We start from the raw sequence: 21,613 nt of genomic DNA on the forward strand, positions 1-21,613 counted from the left end.
ATAGAATGCCCGCTGACAATCCTTTCTTTCTTGAGAGGACCTCTGCACGACATATGCGAACATGCTCTTCGTATTTTCAGGTTCATCACATGCACCCTAGTACTTAAATAACATGAGCACTAATGATGACCTGTAATTCCCATTGTTTTGTTATTCAATTTAGAGCAACTGCATAACAAAACAGTTATATATACATTTCAGTCAGCCATGCATCTTCACTGCCATCCCCACTAGTTCAACAACTGCTCTTACATTTCCAAGTAATGAGTAAGTTCCTTCTTTCTTGGATTGTCCTTTTTTCATTCCTAGACTTCCTTAATCTCTCAGATGCAGCTAGCATTGTCAATGTGATTAAATACGGCGCCAAGCCTGATGGCAAAACCGACTCTACCCAAGCATTCGTCAAGGCATGGGTCATCGTCTGCAACTCGGCCCAGGCCGTGACAATGTATGTCCCTCAGGGACGTTTTTACATCAGAGCGGTGGTGTTTAGAGGACCATGCAAGAATAAAATTATTGTTCAAATAGATGGTACAATAGTTGCTCCTGCTGATTATCGCGCACTAGGCAGCACCGGAAGTTGGATACTGTTTACTAGAGTTAACAGAGTTGCTGTCATTGGGGGAACTCTTGATGCCAGAGGAGCTGCCTTTTGGAAATGTAGAAAATCTGGACAGAATTGTCCCCAAGGAGCTATAGTATGTTTCAGTACTTATGTGTGCATTATTAACTTTTCTATTATATGCTAATTCCAAATTGAAATGATTATTTGGCTGATAAACAAAAAAATTGCAGTCTATAACATTCGAGTGGGGGAATGACCTTAAACTCAGTGGTTTGACATCGATAAACAGTCAGGCGGCTCACCTCATGATTAAGAGATGCAACAATGTGATGGTTCGAAATGTGAGGCTTAATGCCCCGGATCAAAGTCCAAACACTGACGGAATTCACCTCCATACTGCAACAGGAGTTATCATAACTGGAACTACAATTCAAACTGGCGATGATTGTGTATCAATCGGTCCTGGTACTAGAAATTTGTGGATGGAGCGGATTCAGTGCGGCCCTGGACACGGAGTCAGGTAAATTGCTAAATAATCTGCTTTTATATATTTTTCTGTATAAATTCAGCATGCACAAACATCTACCACAAAAGAATGTATGTAATGTTCTGCACTTGTTCTGCCATATAATGAGCCGGGTTAGTGGTTTACAAGTTTATCTAATTGGAAAATGCTAGGTACTCCAAAAAGTGTTCTCAAATTTTTTTCCCAAATTTATTTGGCAACATATGATTTATTTAACTCACATTAATAATAATGGGATCACCTGTATGCACATCAATCACCCAATTAAAATTAGTCATTTGTCCGTCACGTCATTTGAAAACAAAATTTGGGATACGTAGCACTACACTTATCTCATATATCATATAATTTAATTACTTATTAGTATATGGCTTTCCCATGCTATATAAATAAGTCAACTGATGAAATTTCTTACAATTACAGCATTGGAAGTTTGGGAAAAAATGCGAATGAAGCTGGCGTTCAAAATATTACATTGATAGACTCTGCATTCACAGGTTCGGACAATGGCCTGCGAATCAAAACTTGGGCTAGGCCTACTAATTCTTTTGTCAGGAACGTTGTTTATCAGAATATTCAGATGAGAAATGTCAGAAATCCCATCGTCATCGACCAAAACTACTGCCCCCACCATCAGTGTCCTCATCAGGTACCGATAACTGATACTCCTATTACAAGATGTACCTGCTGGAACTGGAGATATTATCAGTTACCTCAATATCCCAATTGAATACTCTCAGATTTCATAAATGAAAAAAATACTTTAAAATCTCAATTGAATACACCGCCCTAAGTTTCTATCTGTTGCTGCTTTGTAATATAATGTCAAATAATTATTCATTCGGCAGACTTCTGGGGTAAAAATAACTGGAGTGACGTATAAAAATGTTCAAGGCACATCGGCTAGCAAAGTTGCAGTAGCTTTTGATTGCAGTCCTACTCAGCGGTGCACGGGGATCAAATTGCACGACGTGAAACTTAGTTATCTGGATAGAGATGCACGCTCAATGTGTAAAAATAGTGGAGGAAAAACCACTGGAATTTCTATGCCAAATAGTTGCTTGAAGAACTAGCTGTTTGTGTAGCCATGTAGCAAAAATATGTTCATTTGCGTTTGCCAAAGATGAGATATCTAACGGCTGAAGATTTGTAAAACTGCTTCCATTTGATATACATCAGTCTGGCTGTTCAAATTATACTGATCAACCTTTTGGCAAGGCCAAGGATTAGTCTATCTTGCGTGTACACCCTCGCTCCCTTTGATTACATCAGGAAGAAAGCAGATGATACTTATTTTTATATTATAGAGATTTATTAATCTTGAAAATTTTTGAATTTAAACAATTAGATGGGACATCATCATAAAAGAAAAGTGTAAATAATTTAATTGGATTGAGAGGATAGTTTTTTTTATATATATATTATATCAAGATTGAAAGTTACAATATTCGGATGGACAGAGTTTCTTTCATTCAATAAAGTATGACTAAAAGTAAGTTTTTACTTCAGATATTTAGATAACATTGCATCTCAAGTTAGAAGAGATAATCCACCAAAAAAGGAGCGAGGGAATAGTTGAAACCACCTCATCTACTTACTTCCTTTCAAATTTTTAATTTTTAGTACTAATAATAATTTTAGAGTTCATTCTTTTTTATTAATTTTAAAATTTTCATGTTTACTTTATTATTAGTTATATTAATCAACTCATCCACTTTTTAAGAGAAAAATTCTAATATTTTTCAACATGATCTAGACGTGCTTGTTTTAAAATTACCAATGTAATGATAACATTTATTAATTAATCTTGATCCAGATGTGTCTGTTTTACAATTCACCGGTATGTGATAACAATTGTATAATGATAACTTTTGTACCCCCTCTTTAATTTTCTTAAATATAAAACCTTAATCAGTGATTTATTAAAATTATAAATATAGTTATTATTTTAACATTATAACATGGATAAGTTCAAGCAAAAATATAACATCGTTTATTTTAAATGTATAAACAATATTATATATTAATGCAATTCAATTAGAAATAAATTAAATATTGTTTGTACTAATAAAATTTAAACAAATTCGTAAAAAATATTCATATTTTTAAATTTAGGGAAAATAGATTTTTTTACCACTCAACTTATAGCGTTTTTAGAAACTTACCACCCAACTAATTTATTTTTTCTTTTAGTCACTAATGTTAGGTTTGGTTTTTTTTTAGCCACTAACTTAGGTTCAGATTTGATTACTAGTATTATGATAATTTTTTTGTCACTAAACTTATTGCGTATTTAGAAACTAACCACTCAACTATAATTTTATTTATTTTACTCACTAGTGTTAGATTCAGCTTTTTTTTGTCACTGAAGTTACGTTCGGATTTAATTATTAGCATTACATATTATGTGTAGCATTATTAAAATATAGGAGTAGTCTGTAATATTTTGATAATTTGATATATGTTTGTATTTTTATATATAGTACTTTTTATGTCTCCAAGGCCATTTACCTTGGATGATAAGAATGTTACACGCATTTTATGGCCTTTAAAAGATGTAGTTTCAAATATAACTTTATTTTTTTTTCCGAATGAAAATTCAGCGTTTGAATTTTTACATACGAAAATAAGTTATGGAACTATGTTTTATAAGAGTCTTAAATACGTGCTAAGCAGTAGAAAAAACTGTAAACTGATGAGAGGGACGGAGGGAGTAATAATAATATAAAATGATGTATTATATATAGAGGACAATCATTGAAAATTAAGTTTTCCTCTCTATTTATTTATCTTGAAAATTGTAATAAGACAAAATTATTAAAATTTTTGAAGATAAATTTAAAAGAGATCTTAGACTGAGCTAGTCGATTGAAACTTTAATAGCGAAAGGTGATAGCGTCATATCACTCAATTACACTTTATCTTTTGAGAGAAGATCAATTGTTTGAAGTCATTAATTTCATATTCATGATTTATTGAATTTTTGGAATCTAATTACGATTTTTCCTGATTTTAATTTTCATCGGCTCATTTTATATTATTATTGCTATATATAAAGATATAAACATACGACACTTCATCAAAATATTACATACTATCACTATGTGTAAATGATGCTACAAAAAATTATTATAATGCTCGTAATCAAATCCGAACCTAAGTTGGTGGCTAAAAATAAAACCAAACCTAACATTAGTGACTAAAAGCAAAAATAAATAAGTTGGGGTGGTAAGTTTCTAAAAACGCTATAAGTTGAGTGGCAAAAAAATCTATTTTCCCTTAAATTTACTAGTTGAGAAACCGCGCGTTGCGGCGGCCTATAAAAATTATATTAATTATTCAATATTAATATTTGTAGAATAAAATAATTTTTTGGCTGTCTATAAAAAATATATTAATATTTCAAAATTAATATTTGTAGGATAAAATAAATTTTATATTATAAAATTTTTGATGTAGTACCAATACTAATATATAAGATTGCAAAATTGGACTATCATTCATGGTGAAAAATGAAAATAAATGTATACACGTAATTAACAATTTAAAGCACGACGAATCATAATTTTATTTGTGTTTTTTTTTAAAAGTAATCATGTTCTTACATTGTCACCTTACTACAATTTTTTTGGATTGATTGCGCACAAAAACATCTAACTTAAATCCGTGAGATAACGGTCTATAAATACCTTTACTTGTAACGATCCTTATATTTTAATACTATATAAACATCTTACTTAAAAGTTGCTTAAACGGAGCAAACTAGTAATGCATGAATAATTTTTTTTTCCTGTATACAAAATAAATCATAAAAAAATTAACAACAAACATGTCCGAAGAACAAAATAAATATTATAAAATAATAACCAATAAACATATATCAATAACAGTTAATTTATTGATATCATCCATCAATATCATGTCAAGACTATATTCTTTTCCCGTATTTGGATTTGTCGACTCCAACATAGCGGTCTATAACTACCTTTACTTGCAACAATCGTTATTTTTATTAATACTGTATAAACAGCCTTCACTTATCGTTGCAGAAGAATGGCACCACCGAGTTAGAAATCGAGCAAGAGAACTATCATCAGAGAGAGGTAGGGTTGTGGTATTGAGAGAGAGGAGATTGTGTTTGGATGATCCAAAACCGTACAATCTATAGGGGTATTTATAGGTGCGGAGAGACTTGTGTGCTACTCTTTTCCATAATTAAATAATCTGAAACAAAATCAGGCTACTCTTTTCCATAACTAAATAATCTGAAATAAAATCAGATTAAAACTTTTAAGCTACTATATTCCATAAATAATTTGAAACAAAATCAGATTATGAAATTTGCTTCTAATATATCCGAAATTAAAAAAGGTAGTTCTAATTTTTGATATTTTTCATCTAAAAATTCCAGAAAATTAGAAAAATAGAACTGAGCGATTTTAGAGGCGCCACCTACACGCCCCCCTTCTCCTTTATATATAGGGGTATTTATAGGTGCAGAGAGACTTGTGTACTACTCTTTTCCATAATTAAATAATCTGAAATAAAATCAGGCTACTCTTTTCCATAATTAAATAATCTGAAACAAAATCAGATTAAAACTTTCAAGCTACTATATTCCATAAATAATCTGAAACAAAATCAGATTATGAAACTTACATTCTAATATATCCGAAATTAAAAAAGGTAGTTCTAATTTTTGATTTTTTCATCTAAAAATTCCAGAAAATTAGAAAAATAGAACTAAGCGATGTGAGAGGCGCCACCTACACGCCCCCACTTCTCCTTTATATAAGTATATTGATGATGATTGATGATTTTAACAACTAAGATCGAAATTGTAACTGAGGTTGCAACACAGTTGATTTGCAATCAATTGATTTTCAGGTTACTACCATTGCAAACGAAATCACAGATGAGATTGCACAAAAATATTTCTCGAATTTGAATATTTTTGAAAAAATCCTAAAATTTAAGAATAATTAGTTGTCATTAATGTTGTGAAAAAACGAGAATCACATTTTATCGTTGAGTCACATGATAAGAATTAATTGATGATTAATTGGATTGATCCGGGATTAATCAGAAAATTAATCAAATAATCAAATATTTAATCAATTCGTTGATTTACGAGACAAGAATTATTTTGCGATTAATCACGATTCTTAGAACATCATTGTCATTGAATTAATATATTTATTATAGAGAACGAGAAACAGAACATATTCTTAATCATCTTCGTTGATTAATCAACTATATCGCTCGAATCTGTTTAAATTAAAAAGGTCAAAATGACATGTGCGAAGCCGCGAAGGAGTTAGCCAGTCCAATTAGTCCATGTTCTGTACCATGATTTGTTATCTTCCTCAACTTTCTTTCTCTGTGTCGTCTCTCTCTGACCCACTATCTTTTCCTTACGTAAGAATCCAAAATGTGGGTTCCACCACCCAGCATCCACCAAACGGTAATCATCCACCCCTCTCTCTTAAACAGTATCTGATGTTAACGTTAATGGCGGCTGCTATTTTATACTCCAATTAATGCATACTCTATCTATATTGTAATTGATAATTGTAAAATACCCAACAATTATATCATACACTTCATGTGTGGTGTTTTTTGTGCTTAATCATTTCCTGGGTTACTATTTTATATATGTCACTTTAGGAGATGATACTTTTGGTTTTTTGAGGAAAGATTATAGATGGGTTTTTAGTTTCAGCTTTATTTTATGATTTTGAGCTTTTGGGATTGATCTGGATTGAGATTTTGAGCTCTGAATTATATTCATCAATTTTAAGATTCAGGGGAGAAGTTGGATTCTTGTGAGTTTGAATTGGATTACAAGGACTATTGATATCTCGATTGGGTGGTTTATTATCATGGGAGTTTTTTTGATCTAGGGATCATAGGCAAAAGGTAGTGAGTTTGGTGAAGTTTTGTAGTGCTTGATTTTGGAGAAGCATCTTGTTGATTGGGATATCGAGTTGGTTCTGGAAGCAATCGTTGTTTGTATTGGTTTCAGATTTGGGAATAGTAATGGAGAAGCAGGTTAGTTTTCGGCTTGGGAAATTGGAAAAACAGACTAGTGTTAGAGGAGTGATGGAAAAACATTCGAGCTTTAGAGGGGAGAGGCATATGGAAAAGCAACAGAGTTTCCGTGGTGGGGGAATGGAGAAGCAGAAGAGTTTTCGAGGATTGATGGAAAAACAGAAGAGCTTTAGGATAGCTATGGAGAGACAGCTTAGCTTTGGTGGTGAGAGGAAGAAGAGCAAAGAATCACCTGGAAAGAGAGGAGATTCTCCACTTCATCTTGCTGCTCGAGGTGGGAATTTATTGAAGGTTATTGATATACTTCAGAGGTTTGATGCAAATGCTATAAGAGATTGGCTATCAAAGAAAAATCAAGAGGGTGAGACTGCTTTGTATGTTGCCGCGGAAAATGGGCATGCACTTGTTGTTGAAGAATTTTTGAAACATCTGGATCTTCAGACTGCCTCTATTGCAGCCAATAATGGTTATGATCCTTTCCATGTTGCAGCGAAGCAGGGCCAACTTGGTAAAAAATTTATAAATTAAGCATATCATTATTCTTGTGTGTTATTTTTGAAGAAAATGACTGATTTTTCATTGATGTCAACAAAGTTATAATCAACATAGACTTTTTCATTTGAGTTTGCATTTTTATCTTAGGAATGTCATACAGGAGTTCATTCCCAGGGTATGTACTGACCTGTGTACAAATTTTATTTTTGTGTGTTGCTTCCATGTTTTATTTTGGCCTGTTATAATTTAATATGCTGGAGAGGAAATGTTTCATATAATTCTACCTCTCCCCTGAAGTTACACTAAAAAACAGTATGCAGACCACTGAAATTACTTGAGAATTTTTCTTAGAGTACACTGTCCCCACGTGAGCGTGCTACTTGTATTTCTATCAATTGAAGGGAAAACGGCAAGAGGGAGACAAGGGCCCGGGAAGGGATGGTTCATACAAAGATATAGGGTTGTTCCAATAAGATATCAAACGATAAATATTAGGCTGCCAGTTCTAACAACCAGAACACGGGATAGTGTGTGCATATTCTTTCTTTAAAATGCAGTACCCAACTACATGTCTCCCTTCAGATAATTTATTCAAATGGTACTCATTCTTTGTCATTTGAGCTCCACAATGACCTTCCCAAGCTCGTGCGATGCAAAACATACTTTCTTTTGAGTATAAGTTGGATATCCAGTTATAAAATTATACACAGGTTTTGGTGGCTGAATGCTTTATGCTTGTCCACCTACTATAAGGGCCCTTGGTGACAAAGGATAACCTTGTTGGTAAAGGATCTTTGACTTCTTTCTTGACTTCCTCAATGCTAACTTCTGCTCATCACTTAGGGGGATGAAGGAATTCGTTAGATCTTCAGGAAAGGATATAGGTTTCATAGCTAAGCATACCTTGCCACTCAGAGATACAAATTACCACTCTAACCACCTTGTTTTCAATTTCTTACCCGTTCGCAAGGGTGTTGGACACCTGTTTGAAAGAACAGTTATCCTAATGGAATGGGAAATTTCAAAATTCTTAAGACTTGATTTCATACTTCAGACCTTTTGGTTTGCCCAGTAGAAAACGTAGCTTATCCGTAATTTTCATCAAGTTTTGTTTCTATTCAGCTGTATTTCTTGCTTTTTATTGTGAAACAGCTCAGTTGTCTCTTTCGTAATTATAGGTTGACTGTAAGTATCATCGTCCAAGCATATTATTTTAATCCCTTTTGTACTTGTTGGACACATCTTTTATGGGTACTTGAACTTCCTTAATGAATTGAGTGCCAACAGGACATTTTCAGCCGGGGGTTGGTGCATATCTTGACTTCTTGACTTGGATGATAAATAAAAAGAAACTAATTAATAACCTCATCACGGACCTTAATGCTCATGATGAGCATCTAATATAATTTTTGTGTTTAATAAAAATTGAGTTGTGCATCTGCTGGATGCTGATCACCCGATTTCAGAGTAAAAGGCGTCTGTCAGATGCCCAACCCAATTTTTTTTCTGTCGGCCTCTGCATGGCATCATGCATATCTTGTTAAAAAATAATACCATGTATCTAAATTTCATATATTGGTCTTCTCTTCTTCTTCTTTTTTTTTTTTTTTTGTCAAAATAAGGTATTTAGTGCCTTTGCCAGTAAATAAATGACTTATAGTTAGGGGTTATTGGATATATGAAGACTATGATACGGGAATTCAAAGATGAAAACATACCCACATTATATATTAACCCACAATATCTATTTCTAACAGATGCCGAACAAAATATGGTACCTTGCGTTTAGCCAAAAGATGCTTTTGGCTTTTAGTAAGGAGTAGTAGATTATTTCTTAAGTAGGAATCTGAAACCATGACACAAGTAGCGGGATTGCCTTCTCCACTAAGCTATTTCTAATTCCTTTAGTTTGCCTTTTTTTTAATTTACTTTATGTATGTTTTCTGTATCTCTTAGAAATCCTACTTTCACCAAATGATTCTGCAGATGTCCTAAAAGTACTTCTGCAATCTTTCCCCAACCTGGTTATGACTACTGATGCATCAAACTCTACTGCCTTGCACACTGCTGCAGCTCAAGGGCACATTGATGTAGTCAATTTGCTTCTTGATGCTGATTCCAACCTTGCCAAAATAGCTCGGAACAATGGAAAGACTGTGCTCCATACAGCAGCAAGGATGGGCCACTTGGAAGTTGCAAAATCTCTTTTAAGCAAAGATCCAAGCATTGGGTTCAGGGCTGATTTGAAAGGACAAACTGCACTGCATATGGCAGTGAAAGGAAAAAATGTTGAAATTGTGCAAGAACTAATTAAACCTGACCCCTCGGTACTTTGTTTAGAAGATAGCAAGGGAAACACACCGCTGCACATTGCAACAAGGAAGGGTTGTATTCAGGTTGTTTTCTAATTTTCTTCCCCTTGAGTTTTGGTTATTCGTATCTCTTGTCCCTACTTGCTACCTTCTGGCGTGCATTTAAAAGCCCGATATACCTTTATATTTCGAAAATACCATTGGAAGTCACTTTAGTAGTGCTATATGTCTGCCCTCTGAATTAATTTCCATGTTTTCATTTGTCTTGGCTATTTATCAGTTTCCATGTGCACCAATTTTCATCAATTTCAGGTCCTAAAGTATTTTATTATTTACAAAGGTTGCTAGAGCTTGTTATTATAACTTAGTTCATGTGAAGTTTTCTCCGGTAGGTAGCGGGTAGCTTGACATCGTAACCTTAGTTTGATTTACTGATAGTGAAGGATACCTAGAGCATAAGTGCTAAAAGTTTTGTTTTTGTTTTTATTGCAGATCGTGTCTTGCCTAGTATCCATTGACGGCATAAATGTTAATGCCGTAAACAAGGCAGGAGAAACCCCTCTTGATATTGCAGTGAAATTTGGAACACCTGAACTTGTTGCCGTTTTAAAAGAGGCAGGTGCCTGTAATGGAAAACCTCCAACTGCAGCAAAACAACTCAAGCAGACTGTCAGTGACATAAAGCATGACGTTGAGTCGCAAATCCAGCAGACTCGTCAAACTGGCTTCAGGGTAAAGAAAATTGTGAAGAGAATAAAGAAGCTCCACATCAGTGGTCTGAACAATGCCATAAATTCAGCAACTGTTGTTGCTGTCCTTATTGCTACAGTAGCTTTTGCAGCAATCTTTACCGTACCTGGTCAGTATGTTGAGGTTAACACTCCTGGAAACTCCCTCGGTGAAGCACATATAGCCAAGGATCCTGCTTTTATCATATTCTTTTTGTTTGATAGTTTGGCATTGTTTATCTCTCTGGCTGTTGTTGTAGTGCAGACTTCTGTGGTTGTGATAGAAGAAAAAGCAAAGAAGCAACTCATGTTTGTCATAAACAAGCTTATGTGGTTGGCCTGCGTTTCCATTTCAATTGCTTTTATTTCTCTCACGTATGTGGTTGTGGGTGCCCATGAACGGTGGCTTGCTGTGTATGCAACTGTTATTGGTAGCTCAATCATGCTTACTACCATTGGCTCCATGTGTTATTGTGTAGTTCGGCATAGGTTGGAGGAGTCAAAGATGAGGAGTATAAGAAGATCCGAGACCCCCCGTTCTGTTTCAATGTCATCAGATCCTGAGCTGTATAATGAAAAATATAAGAGGATGTATGCAGTTTAAGAGATGTTTGACAGCTTGACATCCACATATGACTGAAGAAGTGCAAATGAAGTTGAAACGGTCTCCTACTCTTCTAGGACCATATATATATAGATACAGATATATATTATTGAATAAAAGTTGAAATGTTCCCGGAAGTAGTTGGAAGACTTGCGTCTAGAGGACTATGATGCAAGATTGCTAACAGATAACGGTTATCATCACCTCATTGATTGTTTATGTTGTTGGTATACGGGGGAGGATGATATTAGATGGAATTAAGCCGATTCTACATGCTGTGGATCAAGTTGGATCTCCAGAGCAACAAGGTGATAATTTCTGATGTAGAATATAATTTTGCAAGAGTCTCAACAAGATCGATGGAAAAATGTATGAATGAATCTTTATGTATATATGTAAGTCATTTTCAATGAAATCCTGCTATCCTGTGGTTTCTCCATTACTGATTTTCAGTTTTTAGCAAGCCTTTTCCGGAATGTGTTGTTTTACAGTCCAATGACCTTGAGATGAGTCTAGAATTTGTACCATGTGTGTGTGTGGAGCGAGGGATAGAGTAGGCATAGTGCACTGTTGATTTTATCTTTTTACCATAGTTTACTTCAGCTGTAAACGACTGAGGAAAAGCCTCAGTCACAGAGTGTATAAAACACTGGAAAAGTTTGCATGTTAGTGTCAAAGTTAAGTGCAAAATTGATGAACAGTGTTGGATCTGCGTTGTGCTGGAACTGGAAAATGCATCTTCATTCTTTTTGTTCCAGCAACACATAATTTGCTTTAGGAAACTACCATTTGTTTGTTCTCCACTAAAGAAAGTTACAATGTAGAAGAATGGACCAATACTTTACAAGAGTGATGCACCAGAATGGATCCATAGATGCATACACCTATCAGATGTTAAGCTTTATAAATGTTATTTACAGTTGAGAAGTTACTTAGTCTTATCTAGAGAGTAACACAGCGTCATAATAACCTAATGACGCGCAAGTCGCTCTAAACTTATAAATCTTTTTTAAACCATGTACCGGGGTAGTCCATGCCTGATTCCAGATCGCTGATAAACATTTCCTTGACGATTTCTGGAACCACTACCCCTTTCCCTTTGGAGAAGAATCAGTCTGCGTCCCTTTGCTCGAGTAGCAGTGACGTACATGTACTGTATGGCTTCTTGTGTCCAACGAATAATTGCCTGTCACAATAATCTTCAGCAAAGCTTCCTTGTCACATTTGTCTTCAGACCACCAGGTCTGAACACCTTCAACCAATTGTTCCGTGGCATTCAAATCTTTATGGCGAACTAAAATATCTGCAACTTGGTCTGGTCCAATAACCCCACGCGCTGGGATGACCTAGATCACATAGAGATGGTGTGTTTCAGGTTAGAGATGAATTTGTTAATCTGACGGTGATCAGATAAAAGTTTCTATTCCGAGGCCACTAATCTGTATCCTAGATAATGACAAAAATGTTGTGTTTGGTTAGGATGAATAAAACTGGAGGGAATGAAATGAAATTTGAACTATAATTTAGTTGAATGTTCAATAATTTCATTCCTTCCACCTTTACATTCTTATCATCTTTAACTGGAGCTTAAACCCTCCATTTGTGAAGGAATGATCTATTCCTTATTATACCTGATTTCTATCCAAATCTCATCATACAAAATTTGCATCCACTCAATTTTTATCAAGTTTTTCCTTATGCCCTCTATTATTTCCCTTTATTTTCACTCATTTCATTCATCCCAACTAAACACTAACTTAAGTTTCCCAATTTCTGTCTTCTGTTTCTTTTTGTTGCTAGTATCAACTATCAAGTATAAAGACCATCTGTAAATACGAAAAAAGTGAAACCTTGTCCATCGAGTTTAAATACAGTAATAGATACCTCGAGCCAACGAGGAAAACCAGAGGCTCCTCTTGGCCTGTATACCAGTTCCTGCTCATCATCCATTTTAATGTTAGCTTGTCCCTCACATATAAACTGAAATATAGCTTTTTCCGTTGCACTTTTGTTTGTAATTTTGAAGCTGCCTGTTTCTTGGCTTTGGAGGCTTATATGAGTGGTACTAATCTCTGTTTCTGGAATACCACATAGCTCATGGCGCAAAGACTTTATAGTTTCGTGTGACTTGATGATTTTCCCAGTTTCTTGTCTCCGGATTGATCTATCAACATTCGCGATATTAACATTTAATATGCATCGGACAGGTTTATGATCACTTTCTAACACATCCATACAAGCCTCATACCTGCAAGATTAGTGGACCAATTTTTAAAAGGAAAAAAGAAAAGAAGCGAGCTAGAACTAATCGCCCTAAGCACCTACTGTAATATTGAAGCCACTACAGGAAACTCTAAACTGCACTCCAGACTTGTAGATGAGCGGCTGTCTCGATATAGTACCCTATCACACCAGGCAGGTATTCGCTTCTTCTCCCCCGAATCATATCCTAGAAATGGGAAAAATTAAATGAATAATTATAACTTGAGTTTCCAAAATTACATCCAACTCAAGAGGAAATAGCAGTAACATACCTCCTAATCCAGGTTTCCCTATGTCAAATTTGTAAGTGGGAGGAAATCTGATGATGGCTTCTCTCATTCCTTGAAAAACTTTACCTGCTTTCATTTCTGCTCTCAGCTGATCCCTTTCCCGTAACCAATCAAAACTTCTCTGAGACACAAGGTCTCTCGCGTCATCATATGATATTCCAAAAAGGCGATAATTTAAGTCACCACAAAAGATAACAAGGTCAGCCTCAGCTAAATCTGGTTTCCCTTTGGCAGGATTAATAGTCTCTTCCGTCTGTCAAAACAAAAGCTCTGTAGTTTAATCCATAATCTGAATTCGGATAAACATAAATATGAGCTCCAGATATGCATACTTCTGTACCACGAACTCCTTGAGCCGTTGATGAGACACCAGCTGCAAGACAGATGACCCATGGCAAGCCAGAAGTATAAAGCATCCAACATAAATACGTGGACAAGGCAAGAGAGCAAATCAAGAACAGGTATCGCAGCATACCAGAAGCATTGCTGAGGAGGTTAGACGATCTGCTGAAAGCCATCGAACGATATATATGACTGAAATCAGCATTGCGACGACTCACAGCTTCCAGATGCGCAGCAAAGTGACAGTTCACGAAACACATTATACGATCATACACTCTCAGTCGCAAACCAACACCACCCTGGATACAAAGACAGGGGCGAGATAAATGTTAAACCTCTTCAAATCAAAGTAATAGAATTGGGATCAAAGAAAAATATTTCTTTGTTGGAACCAAAACAAATATTTACTTCAATGGAGTTTTTCTTTATTGATTAAAGCTTAATTACTCGAGGTTCAACTCTAGACAAAGAAAATTGATAGATATGAGGTGATTTTTGTTTCTTTTTCTGCCAGAGAATAATTTGTTGCAAAGATTTTACGAGACAATATCCTAAAAATATTCTCTACAACATGTATTTACTATTTAATGAAAATATATTGGAATGTGATTTTCAAGATTTTGATTGATTTCCGAAAAATAAGACTTCCATTCTTCTATCAGTACAATAATAATGAGAAACAACGAGAAATTGTTCATTTTCAATAATGAATTTCGGTTAGATGATAAACTTTCTTGAAAGAAAGAAATCCAGGATGCAATTTATTATATTTCAATACAATTCATCTGCAAGGTATGGAGACCTTCCAAAAAAATATAAAAATGAATTTCATTTTCAACTGAAAGATAATTTTCATTATAATCTCAATATTTTCTTGATTTCCTTCGAAAGATTTAGAGTAATATAGAAAACCTTATATAAAACTAAAAAAAATACGCTTAAAACCTCAAAATCAAGAAAAAATTCCTGAATATAATATATATCCCAAAAAGATAATATTTTTTTATCAAAGGATTTTCGAAAAACTAATTAAGATATCATATAATATATTAGATTTAGTTACCACAAACATACCATTAAAATATGACCAAAAAAATTGAAACAAATAAAAATCAAAATTCAGGAATATAGTTAAAAGCAAACAAAAATCGAAAGTGAAAAAAATAGAATGGATATTATGGCTTACTTGGAAAAAATCCAACTAAGCCATAATTAACCGAGCTTCTACTTGTATATGTTTTGAATTATATCATATATACACAATTATATAATGAATAACTTAAAGATGAACAAATTTATTTGGATCCCATACTACCAGAGTTAAGAATTCCAAACACTTAAGAAAATAAACAGTTCTACCGGTTGCACAATCAAATCTAACATTTATAGTTTGGAAAAAGATATTGATACCTTATTACCAATGGTGCGACCCAAACCACATGCCACAGCACCAGCATCAAGGTCTCCAACAAATGTTCTAATACTAGTCCTTACCCTGGATCAATGATATGAAGAACACCACAACAGATAAATCTTAAAGTTAAGTCCTTGAGAGATATATTACACCTTGCAAAAGGTAGTTAAGGAAAATTATATAAATGCGAAGCTTATGCATATGAGATAAGCATAGTTTTTATAGATGAAGTACTTACCAGATAGCTATGAGCAAGCCTGCCAGCTGCCTCGAACCTACACGTTCAAAAGTTGATCCTTCATCCAATGCCTTTCCAATTGCATCTTGCCACCAGTTCCCAATTGAACTCCCTTCAAGTCCTACCTACAGTTGAGACAATAGCATTCAACTGTAATAGTAATCGGGGTAGAAAGCTTGCAGGGAGGGTGGTAAAGAAATGACCAGATTGAAAAAGAATTTACCTTTCCTGAACATATAAATTTTATCAAAAAAGAGTCACTGCCCAGGATTATATTAACAATTATAATGGTAAACATAATAAGATGATCCCTTGATCAAGCAAGAAAAATAGAAAGAGCTTGCTATAAAATATTACCACAAACAAAAAAGTAAAAAAATATAGGACACCTGATAAATAATTAAGGCAAGACCCCAATGCTTGCATAACTAATAGATCATCATAGCTCTTCCATCCCTTAGTCGGTTTAAGTACTTCAATATGTGTCAGAAAGCTCTCAAGAAGGAGAACACGCTCCAAATATAACTTGTTGCAAACACGCAAGCAAGGCCTCCTCAAATCGTATTTTAAAATGACTTAATAATGTTGGGCTAAAACCTACATTTCGATACATACTAAAAATATGGCAATGCTGCTCCAGTAGCAAATGTCTGACACTTCTTGTTTAGAAAATAATTTATAACTACTAAATACTTCATTGATAATAGAGTACTAAATACTTCATTGATACTCAGTTTCACTTCTATAGTTGTTAAAAGCTATCTAAAAAGATTATGTTGTAGTTTTGTCAAGAAAATGATACTCCTTAATAAATAGTAAAATGTATTTAAGTCCCATCTTTTTGCAAACGATCCAATAACTCCGATAAATGTGTAATTGCCTTGAGTTCATATTTTGATGGACCTTCTATAGTATCCGATGCGTTTAAACTCACCGTTTCTTTTGCAGCAGACATGGCTAGAAAACCTGCACCCATCTCCACTTCTTGCAGACCAACTACAATAATGCCAACATCGGATACTGCAGTACCTACCCAAGCTATAAGTGAATCATGTGAAGCTTTTCCCTGACCAACATTCCATGTCCCAACTAGAATTTTAACATTTTCCTGTCTTGTATAACTTAGTTCCTTCTTTGATAACTCAGGTCTTATAATCTGATCAATAGGTCCAGGAGATACAGTGCTCCATCCACGTATACCGCCATGGGTAGCCAAACTAAAAAAATGACCTCTTCCCACAACCAATTTTAATACAGGGCCATTATGAGCAACCCAACCTGCAATCAGATTTCCATCAAGATCAAGAACTTGAACAATGCCACTCACATATCCAACCCATATGCGCGACCCGTAAGTGCAAAAGCATAGCACAGCACAAGGACGATGATTAAATTCTTGCAAACGATTTCCATTTCCATCCCACTGAATAATTAAGCCATTTGTACATCCACTATAGATCATTCCATTTGAGGCAAGCACTGCAGCTTCAATTTTTAACTTTGACTCTTCCGTTACGCTCTTTGTTGTAGCTTTACGAACAACACCTGCAGCTCCCCTAATAGCATTACGTGACCGTTTCAAAAATCCATGGGGTTTTTCTTTTTTTGATTTGGAAGCCAACTTCGGATTCGTCTCATCGTCAACTCTTTGATCTTGCCCTAATGGCATATCAGCTCTATTCTCAATATTACCATCTACATTGTACACTTTAAGAAGTTCCTTTGTACGAGCATCCCTGCAATGCACTGACTATCAGGCTAATTAGGTCTTAAAAAATCTTCTAGATTCCATAAGTAACAAACACATAGATCACTCTGTTGTTCAAAGTTTCTATTTAAACTGCTGAATCAGATTTTATGAGGACTATATCATCATTTATAGGACCATTTTATAATAAATACATAAAACTTTGCTATCATATATCCGTGGAACACAAAGTAAATATGTACCAGAGCGAAATAGACGAGGTTCCAAATGCCCAGACTTTAGCTACAACCTTGTCACACAACAAAATCTTAACATCTTGAGAAGATAAATTACAGACACCATTCAGGGTAACTTTACTTCTGAGGCTAATACCGGACCTTTCCACTAGTAAAGAAGCCATGTGTCTTTCCTCCATTTTTAGAGACAGAGATTTATCAATAGCTTCCCAAGGCCAGACATGTATGGCACCACCTTCAGAACCTGACCATAGATCACCTGAATTCAAAGAATATTAAGTACATATTGGTGAGGATTCACTAATTAGTAGCTAACGACACCTACACAACTATTGCAGCAATACTGGAAAGCAACATACTTATATAATAAAAACTCACACGGTATGAAATTTCTCTTAATTGATTGATTTGGCAGCACAATTCGTTTAAACCCAAAAACGCAATACTAGATTATCATGCAATACCATGATAAGAGACAAAACATAAAACCTTACAGTGCAAAATTAAATATGAATCCTAATTAAAAGTCATTGTATAAGAGAAGTGACTTGTTGATCCTTGTATGCCTTTTCTTCAACAACAGTCAAATGTTATCTGATGCATCTACGTTATTGTGTTTTGAAGTTCTGGTATGAATCAGGCTACTACATTGTTTCAAGACATTTTGTGTTATCACTATTTCAGATTTCCCTAGTAAGGAACCTTACGATTACATTAAAAGGAGATATACTGTTTTTGCAATGCAGAACGATAACGATTACCATATGATGAAATGACCAAGGCAAGAACAGGAGCACGATAAGCCTGCCACGAAAAACCTTCTGGAAAAGGATCATCATTCAATTCCTCATCCATTTTCCAAGACCTAATTTTTCCATCTTTATGTCCACTCCAAACCAACCTAGTACCGCTATCAATCGCCAAACACATGGCAGGCGAAGTGCTGACGGACTCATAAAAAGGCGCCGCTTCTTCGTCTCCACGCCTGGCTCTTCCTCCAATCCCAATCCCTGGCTCAAACACATCCGGTAACTTCCAAACCCTAACTCCACACTCCTGTCCCGCCCATAATTGAGTATCGGTACTCGCAATTGTTCTCAAAAACTTTCCGACCTGAGTCTCGCGCAGCGGATGAGGCCGGAGCTCCAGAAACGTCGGCCTGTCGGGATGCACTGCGCCGCGCCGCGGCGCTTTCAGGATTCCCGGCGCGTTTTCAGCATTTCCGATAAATTCGGGGAGAGATTTCCCATCCGGCGGCGTGATGTACTCGTATGACGACTTCACCTGTTCTTCTTCGGAATCGGATTTGCCTTGGTTGTGTTCGTCCAGGCTGTGATTGTGTTGGAGCTGCGGACGATTGTGTTTTATTCGAGTCCCTGTGTTTGTGCGGAGCTGATGTGATTGTGTCTTTCTGGTGTTTTTTAATGCTGAATTGTTTTCGTCGTTTTGTAATTGTTGTTTTGATTGTTCTCCAGGCGTTTGTGATGAGATTGATCGTCCCGGTGGCAGTGGCAGTGGCAGCGAAGATTCTGATGCGTCGTCGTTGTTGCTGTTGTTCTTGTTGTTTACATTTTCTTCTCCCGTGTTGCCTAGAACGCACATTGATTGAGTATTCTCAATGGATGGCTGTCCACTTGATTTGTCGAGCACACACATTGATTGTGTATTATCTATGGATGGCTTTCCTGTTGATTTGTTCTGAGATTGTGAAGCATCGGAAGGCGCTGACTTACTGTCATGATCATCTGACAATTGTGAATTCCTGTTATTCCCTTCCTTCGTTGTTTTACTTTCTGTTCGTGGCGCTTTATCTAATATACACATTGAGGTATTGTCGCCCTCTGTTGATTTCTTGTCAGGTGGAGACCTATTCTCATTTTTGCCTTTATCGTCTAATTGATCTCTTGTTGTGCTTTTACTTGGTGCGTTGTTATCCTTGTTTGTAATATGATGTTTGCCTTCAGTTTCGTTCTCATTTTTACTCTGGCGATTGTCACGGTCACCTTCTATTCTCTTGTTACCCATTGTAGGCGCATTATCCAACTCACACCTTAGGTTCTTCTCATCCTTTGGGTGATTGTCACGGTCACCTTCTATTTTCTTATTATCCAATGAATGCACATCCTTTGGGTGATTGTCACGGTCACCTTCTATTTTCTTATTACCCTTTGAATGCACATTATCCAACTCAGACACCGGCTTCTTCTCATCCTTTGCAAATTGTTGGCGATTGTCACGGTCACCTTCTACTTTCTTATTAGCCTTTGAAGGCGCATTATCCAGCTGACACGCCGGGTTCTCACCCTTTGCAGATTGTTGGCTGACAGTATCATTGCGAGACGCTGGTGCATTGTCCACTGCACGTTCTGATTTATTCTCCTTATCCACGTTTTGCTTTCCCTTCATATTTTCATGTTGTGGTGGTGCATCAGAAACCTGTGGCCTATCACCGTCCTTCGCTATTTCTTTCTCAACAGGTCTCTTATTATGCTTATTCACATCATCTTCCACCTGCCCAGCTTTTCTAGCAGGTTGCACATTATCATTTCCCCTACGCGGCTCCCCAATTTTCTCATTCTGAGTCGAGGTTGTCGGGTTGTTGTCAATGTCCTTGGATCGCTCTCTAGACATATTGTTGTTAGCGGGTGGCCTGGTATGGTCTTCGTCCCCGCGAGATGACTCTCCCATTATAATTATAATGTACAGAGAGACAGAGCTTGGCAATTACAGTGGCTAGTAGCAGAAAGAGAAAATGGATGTAGACAGTGGGAGTCGGATTAGATAGGTTGAAAATTAGTGTTAAAAATGTGGCGTGTTCAAAGGCGAGACTTCCTGATGATGTGTGGGCAAGAATGTGTTTCTACATGCACAACAATAAGAATTATAAGGTCCACCCACCATTTGGAAAATTATTGTTTTTACACTTGTATATTTGTAAATTAATCTAGGGACACAGATGAGTTATCTAGATTTAGTATCCAAATCATGATATATTAGTAAAAATAAAAATGATCATAACCCGGTTAAGATGCATTTTGTTTTATGATTTGCTGTGTTATTTCAAGTGCTGAATACATGCACCACCAGATGATCAACTTTGTTCCAATTTAACCAAATTATTTAGCACCAACAGATCATCTACTATGATCCATTTTCACACATCATTGAACATGTTCCGTTGTCTAAAATGGGCTAACAACTTCAGATTGGTAACCATCTTGTTGTTAAGAATGAGATGGAGGGTCACTAAGATTGATCAGCAGTCTTTTTCATTTGTAAGAAACCATCACCCGCTGATCCTAACAAGTGATATGAACAGACTAAGGTTTAAAAGTACTGATACGATGTTCCACTTTCACAAATACTGCTGAGAACATTATTCTCGGCATCCTGTTCCTCGTGTTTGTGAACAGTCTACTTAACGAAAGGGCCCAAATTAGGAATAAAATTTATGAAAGCTTAATTATTTGATCATAAAATATAGAGTTAAATAAAATATAGAGTTATTTTTGTAAAAGAACATTTTAATGTATATATTTTAGGAAATTGCATTCCGCATCTTATTATTATTTTTTGCGGTTCAATATATATCGTTTTCGCCAAAAGTTAATGTGCCTTTAGAAAATTAAGAACAATTGAGACATAAAAAAAATTAAAGTATTAACCCACTTTAAAACTTTATTATCTTCTGATTATGAAGATGCCTCTTGATGAGTTACTAGCTATCAAGAGAATATAGGATCATGTGCAATCATGAATACCAGGGACGGATTTAGACCGGGGTAAGTGGGGTACTTACCCCCAGTAGGTTTTCTAGAGTTAATTAGTTTCTGTTATAAAAA

At 35.6% G+C, this 21,613-nt stretch overlaps 3 protein-coding genes across 4 annotated transcripts; 2 read left to right on the plus strand and 1 right to left on the minus strand.

The window, feature by feature from the left end:
• Nucleotides 1-233: 233 nt before the first annotated feature.
• Nucleotides 234-2,264, plus strand: LOC108194528 (polygalacturonase). The gene is made up of 4 exons (XM_017361489.2): nt 234-698; nt 796-1,085; nt 1,515-1,740; nt 1,940-2,264. The coding sequence occupies exons 1-4, from the start codon at nt 264-266 to the stop codon at nt 2,162-2,164; spliced, it is 1,176 nt and encodes a 391-aa protein (XP_017216978.1). The 5' UTR covers nt 234-263; the 3' UTR covers nt 2,165-2,264.
• A 4,276-nt stretch (nt 2,265-6,540) lies between these two features.
• Nucleotides 6,541-11,720, plus strand: LOC108195988 (ankyrin repeat-containing protein At5g02620). Its single transcript, XM_017363031.2, has 3 exons — nt 6,541-7,650; nt 9,624-10,033; nt 10,442-11,720. The coding sequence occupies exons 1-3, from the start codon at nt 7,131-7,133 to the stop codon at nt 11,279-11,281; spliced, it is 1,770 nt and encodes a 589-aa protein (XP_017218520.1). The 5' UTR covers nt 6,541-7,130; the 3' UTR covers nt 11,282-11,720.
• Nucleotides 11,721-12,049: 329 nt separating this feature from the next.
• Nucleotides 12,050-20,784, minus strand: LOC108195987 (type I inositol polyphosphate 5-phosphatase 13). 2 transcript variants are annotated; one of them, XM_017363030.2, is made up of 11 exons: nt 18,533-20,782; nt 17,778-18,030; nt 16,762-17,563; nt 15,828-15,952; nt 15,586-15,670; nt 14,309-14,474; nt 14,166-14,206; nt 13,816-14,086; nt 13,607-13,730; nt 13,166-13,529; nt 12,050-12,627 (listed from the first exon to the last, which is right to left on the minus strand). In XM_017363030.2, exons 1-11 carry the CDS (start codon nt 20,457-20,459, stop codon nt 12,367-12,369), a joined length of 4,419 nt encoding a protein of 1,472 aa, XP_017218519.1. In that variant the 5' UTR covers nt 20,460-20,782; the 3' UTR covers nt 12,050-12,366. The 2 variants fall into 2 exon arrangements, with proteins under 2 accessions (XP_017218519.1, XP_017218518.1); XM_017363029.2 differs by having other exon boundaries at nt 14,166-14,474; nt 18,533-20,784.
• Nucleotides 20,785-21,613: the final 829 nt, after the last annotated feature.

Source organism: Daucus carota, chromosome 7 (assembly GCF_001625215.2).
Source record: "Daucus carota subsp. sativus chromosome 7, DH1 v3.0, whole genome shotgun sequence".
Classification (NCBI taxonomy): domain Eukaryota; kingdom Viridiplantae; phylum Streptophyta; class Magnoliopsida; order Apiales; family Apiaceae; genus Daucus; species Daucus carota.

What these genes read in the sequence shown, in the direction of transcription:
- LOC108194528 (XM_017361489.2), top strand. Translation starts at nt 264, where the DNA reads ATGAGTAAGTTCCTTCTTTCTTGGATTGTCCTTTTTTCATTCCTAGAC. An exon ending in GGCCCTGGACACGGAGTCAG is followed by an intron (nt 1,086 to 1,514) that starts GTAAATTGCTAA and finishes TTACAATTACAG; the next exon opens with CATTGGAAGTTTGGGAAAAA. An exon ending in ACCATCAGTGTCCTCATCAG is followed by an intron (nt 1,741 to 1,939) that starts GTACCGATAACT and finishes TTCATTCGGCAG; the next exon opens with ACTTCTGGGGTAAAAATAAC.
- LOC108195988 (XM_017363031.2), top strand. Translation starts at nt 7,131, where the DNA reads ATGGAGAAGCAGGTTAGTTTTCGGCTTGGGAAATTGGAAAAACAGACT. An exon ending in AGCGAAGCAGGGCCAACTTG is followed by an intron (nt 7,651 to 9,623) that starts GTAAAAAATTTA and finishes ATGATTCTGCAG; the next exon opens with ATGTCCTAAAAGTACTTCTG. An exon ending in CAAGGAAGGGTTGTATTCAG is followed by an intron (nt 10,034 to 10,441) that starts GTTGTTTTCTAA and finishes TTTTTATTGCAG; the next exon opens with ATCGTGTCTTGCCTAGTATC.
- LOC108195987 (XM_017363029.2), bottom strand. Translation starts at nt 20,459, where the DNA reads ATGGGAGAGTCATCTCGCGGGGACGAAGACCATACCAGGCCACCCGCT. An exon ending in TGTCTGCTGCAAAAGAAACG is followed by an intron (nt 15,953 to 16,761) that starts GTGAGTTTAAAC and finishes TCTCAACTGTAG; the next exon opens with GTAGGACTTGAAGGGAGTTC. An exon ending in AAGGAGTTCGTGGTACAGAA is followed by an intron (nt 14,087 to 14,165) that starts GTATGCATATCT and finishes TTGTTTTGACAG; the next exon opens with ACGGAAGAGACTATTAATCC.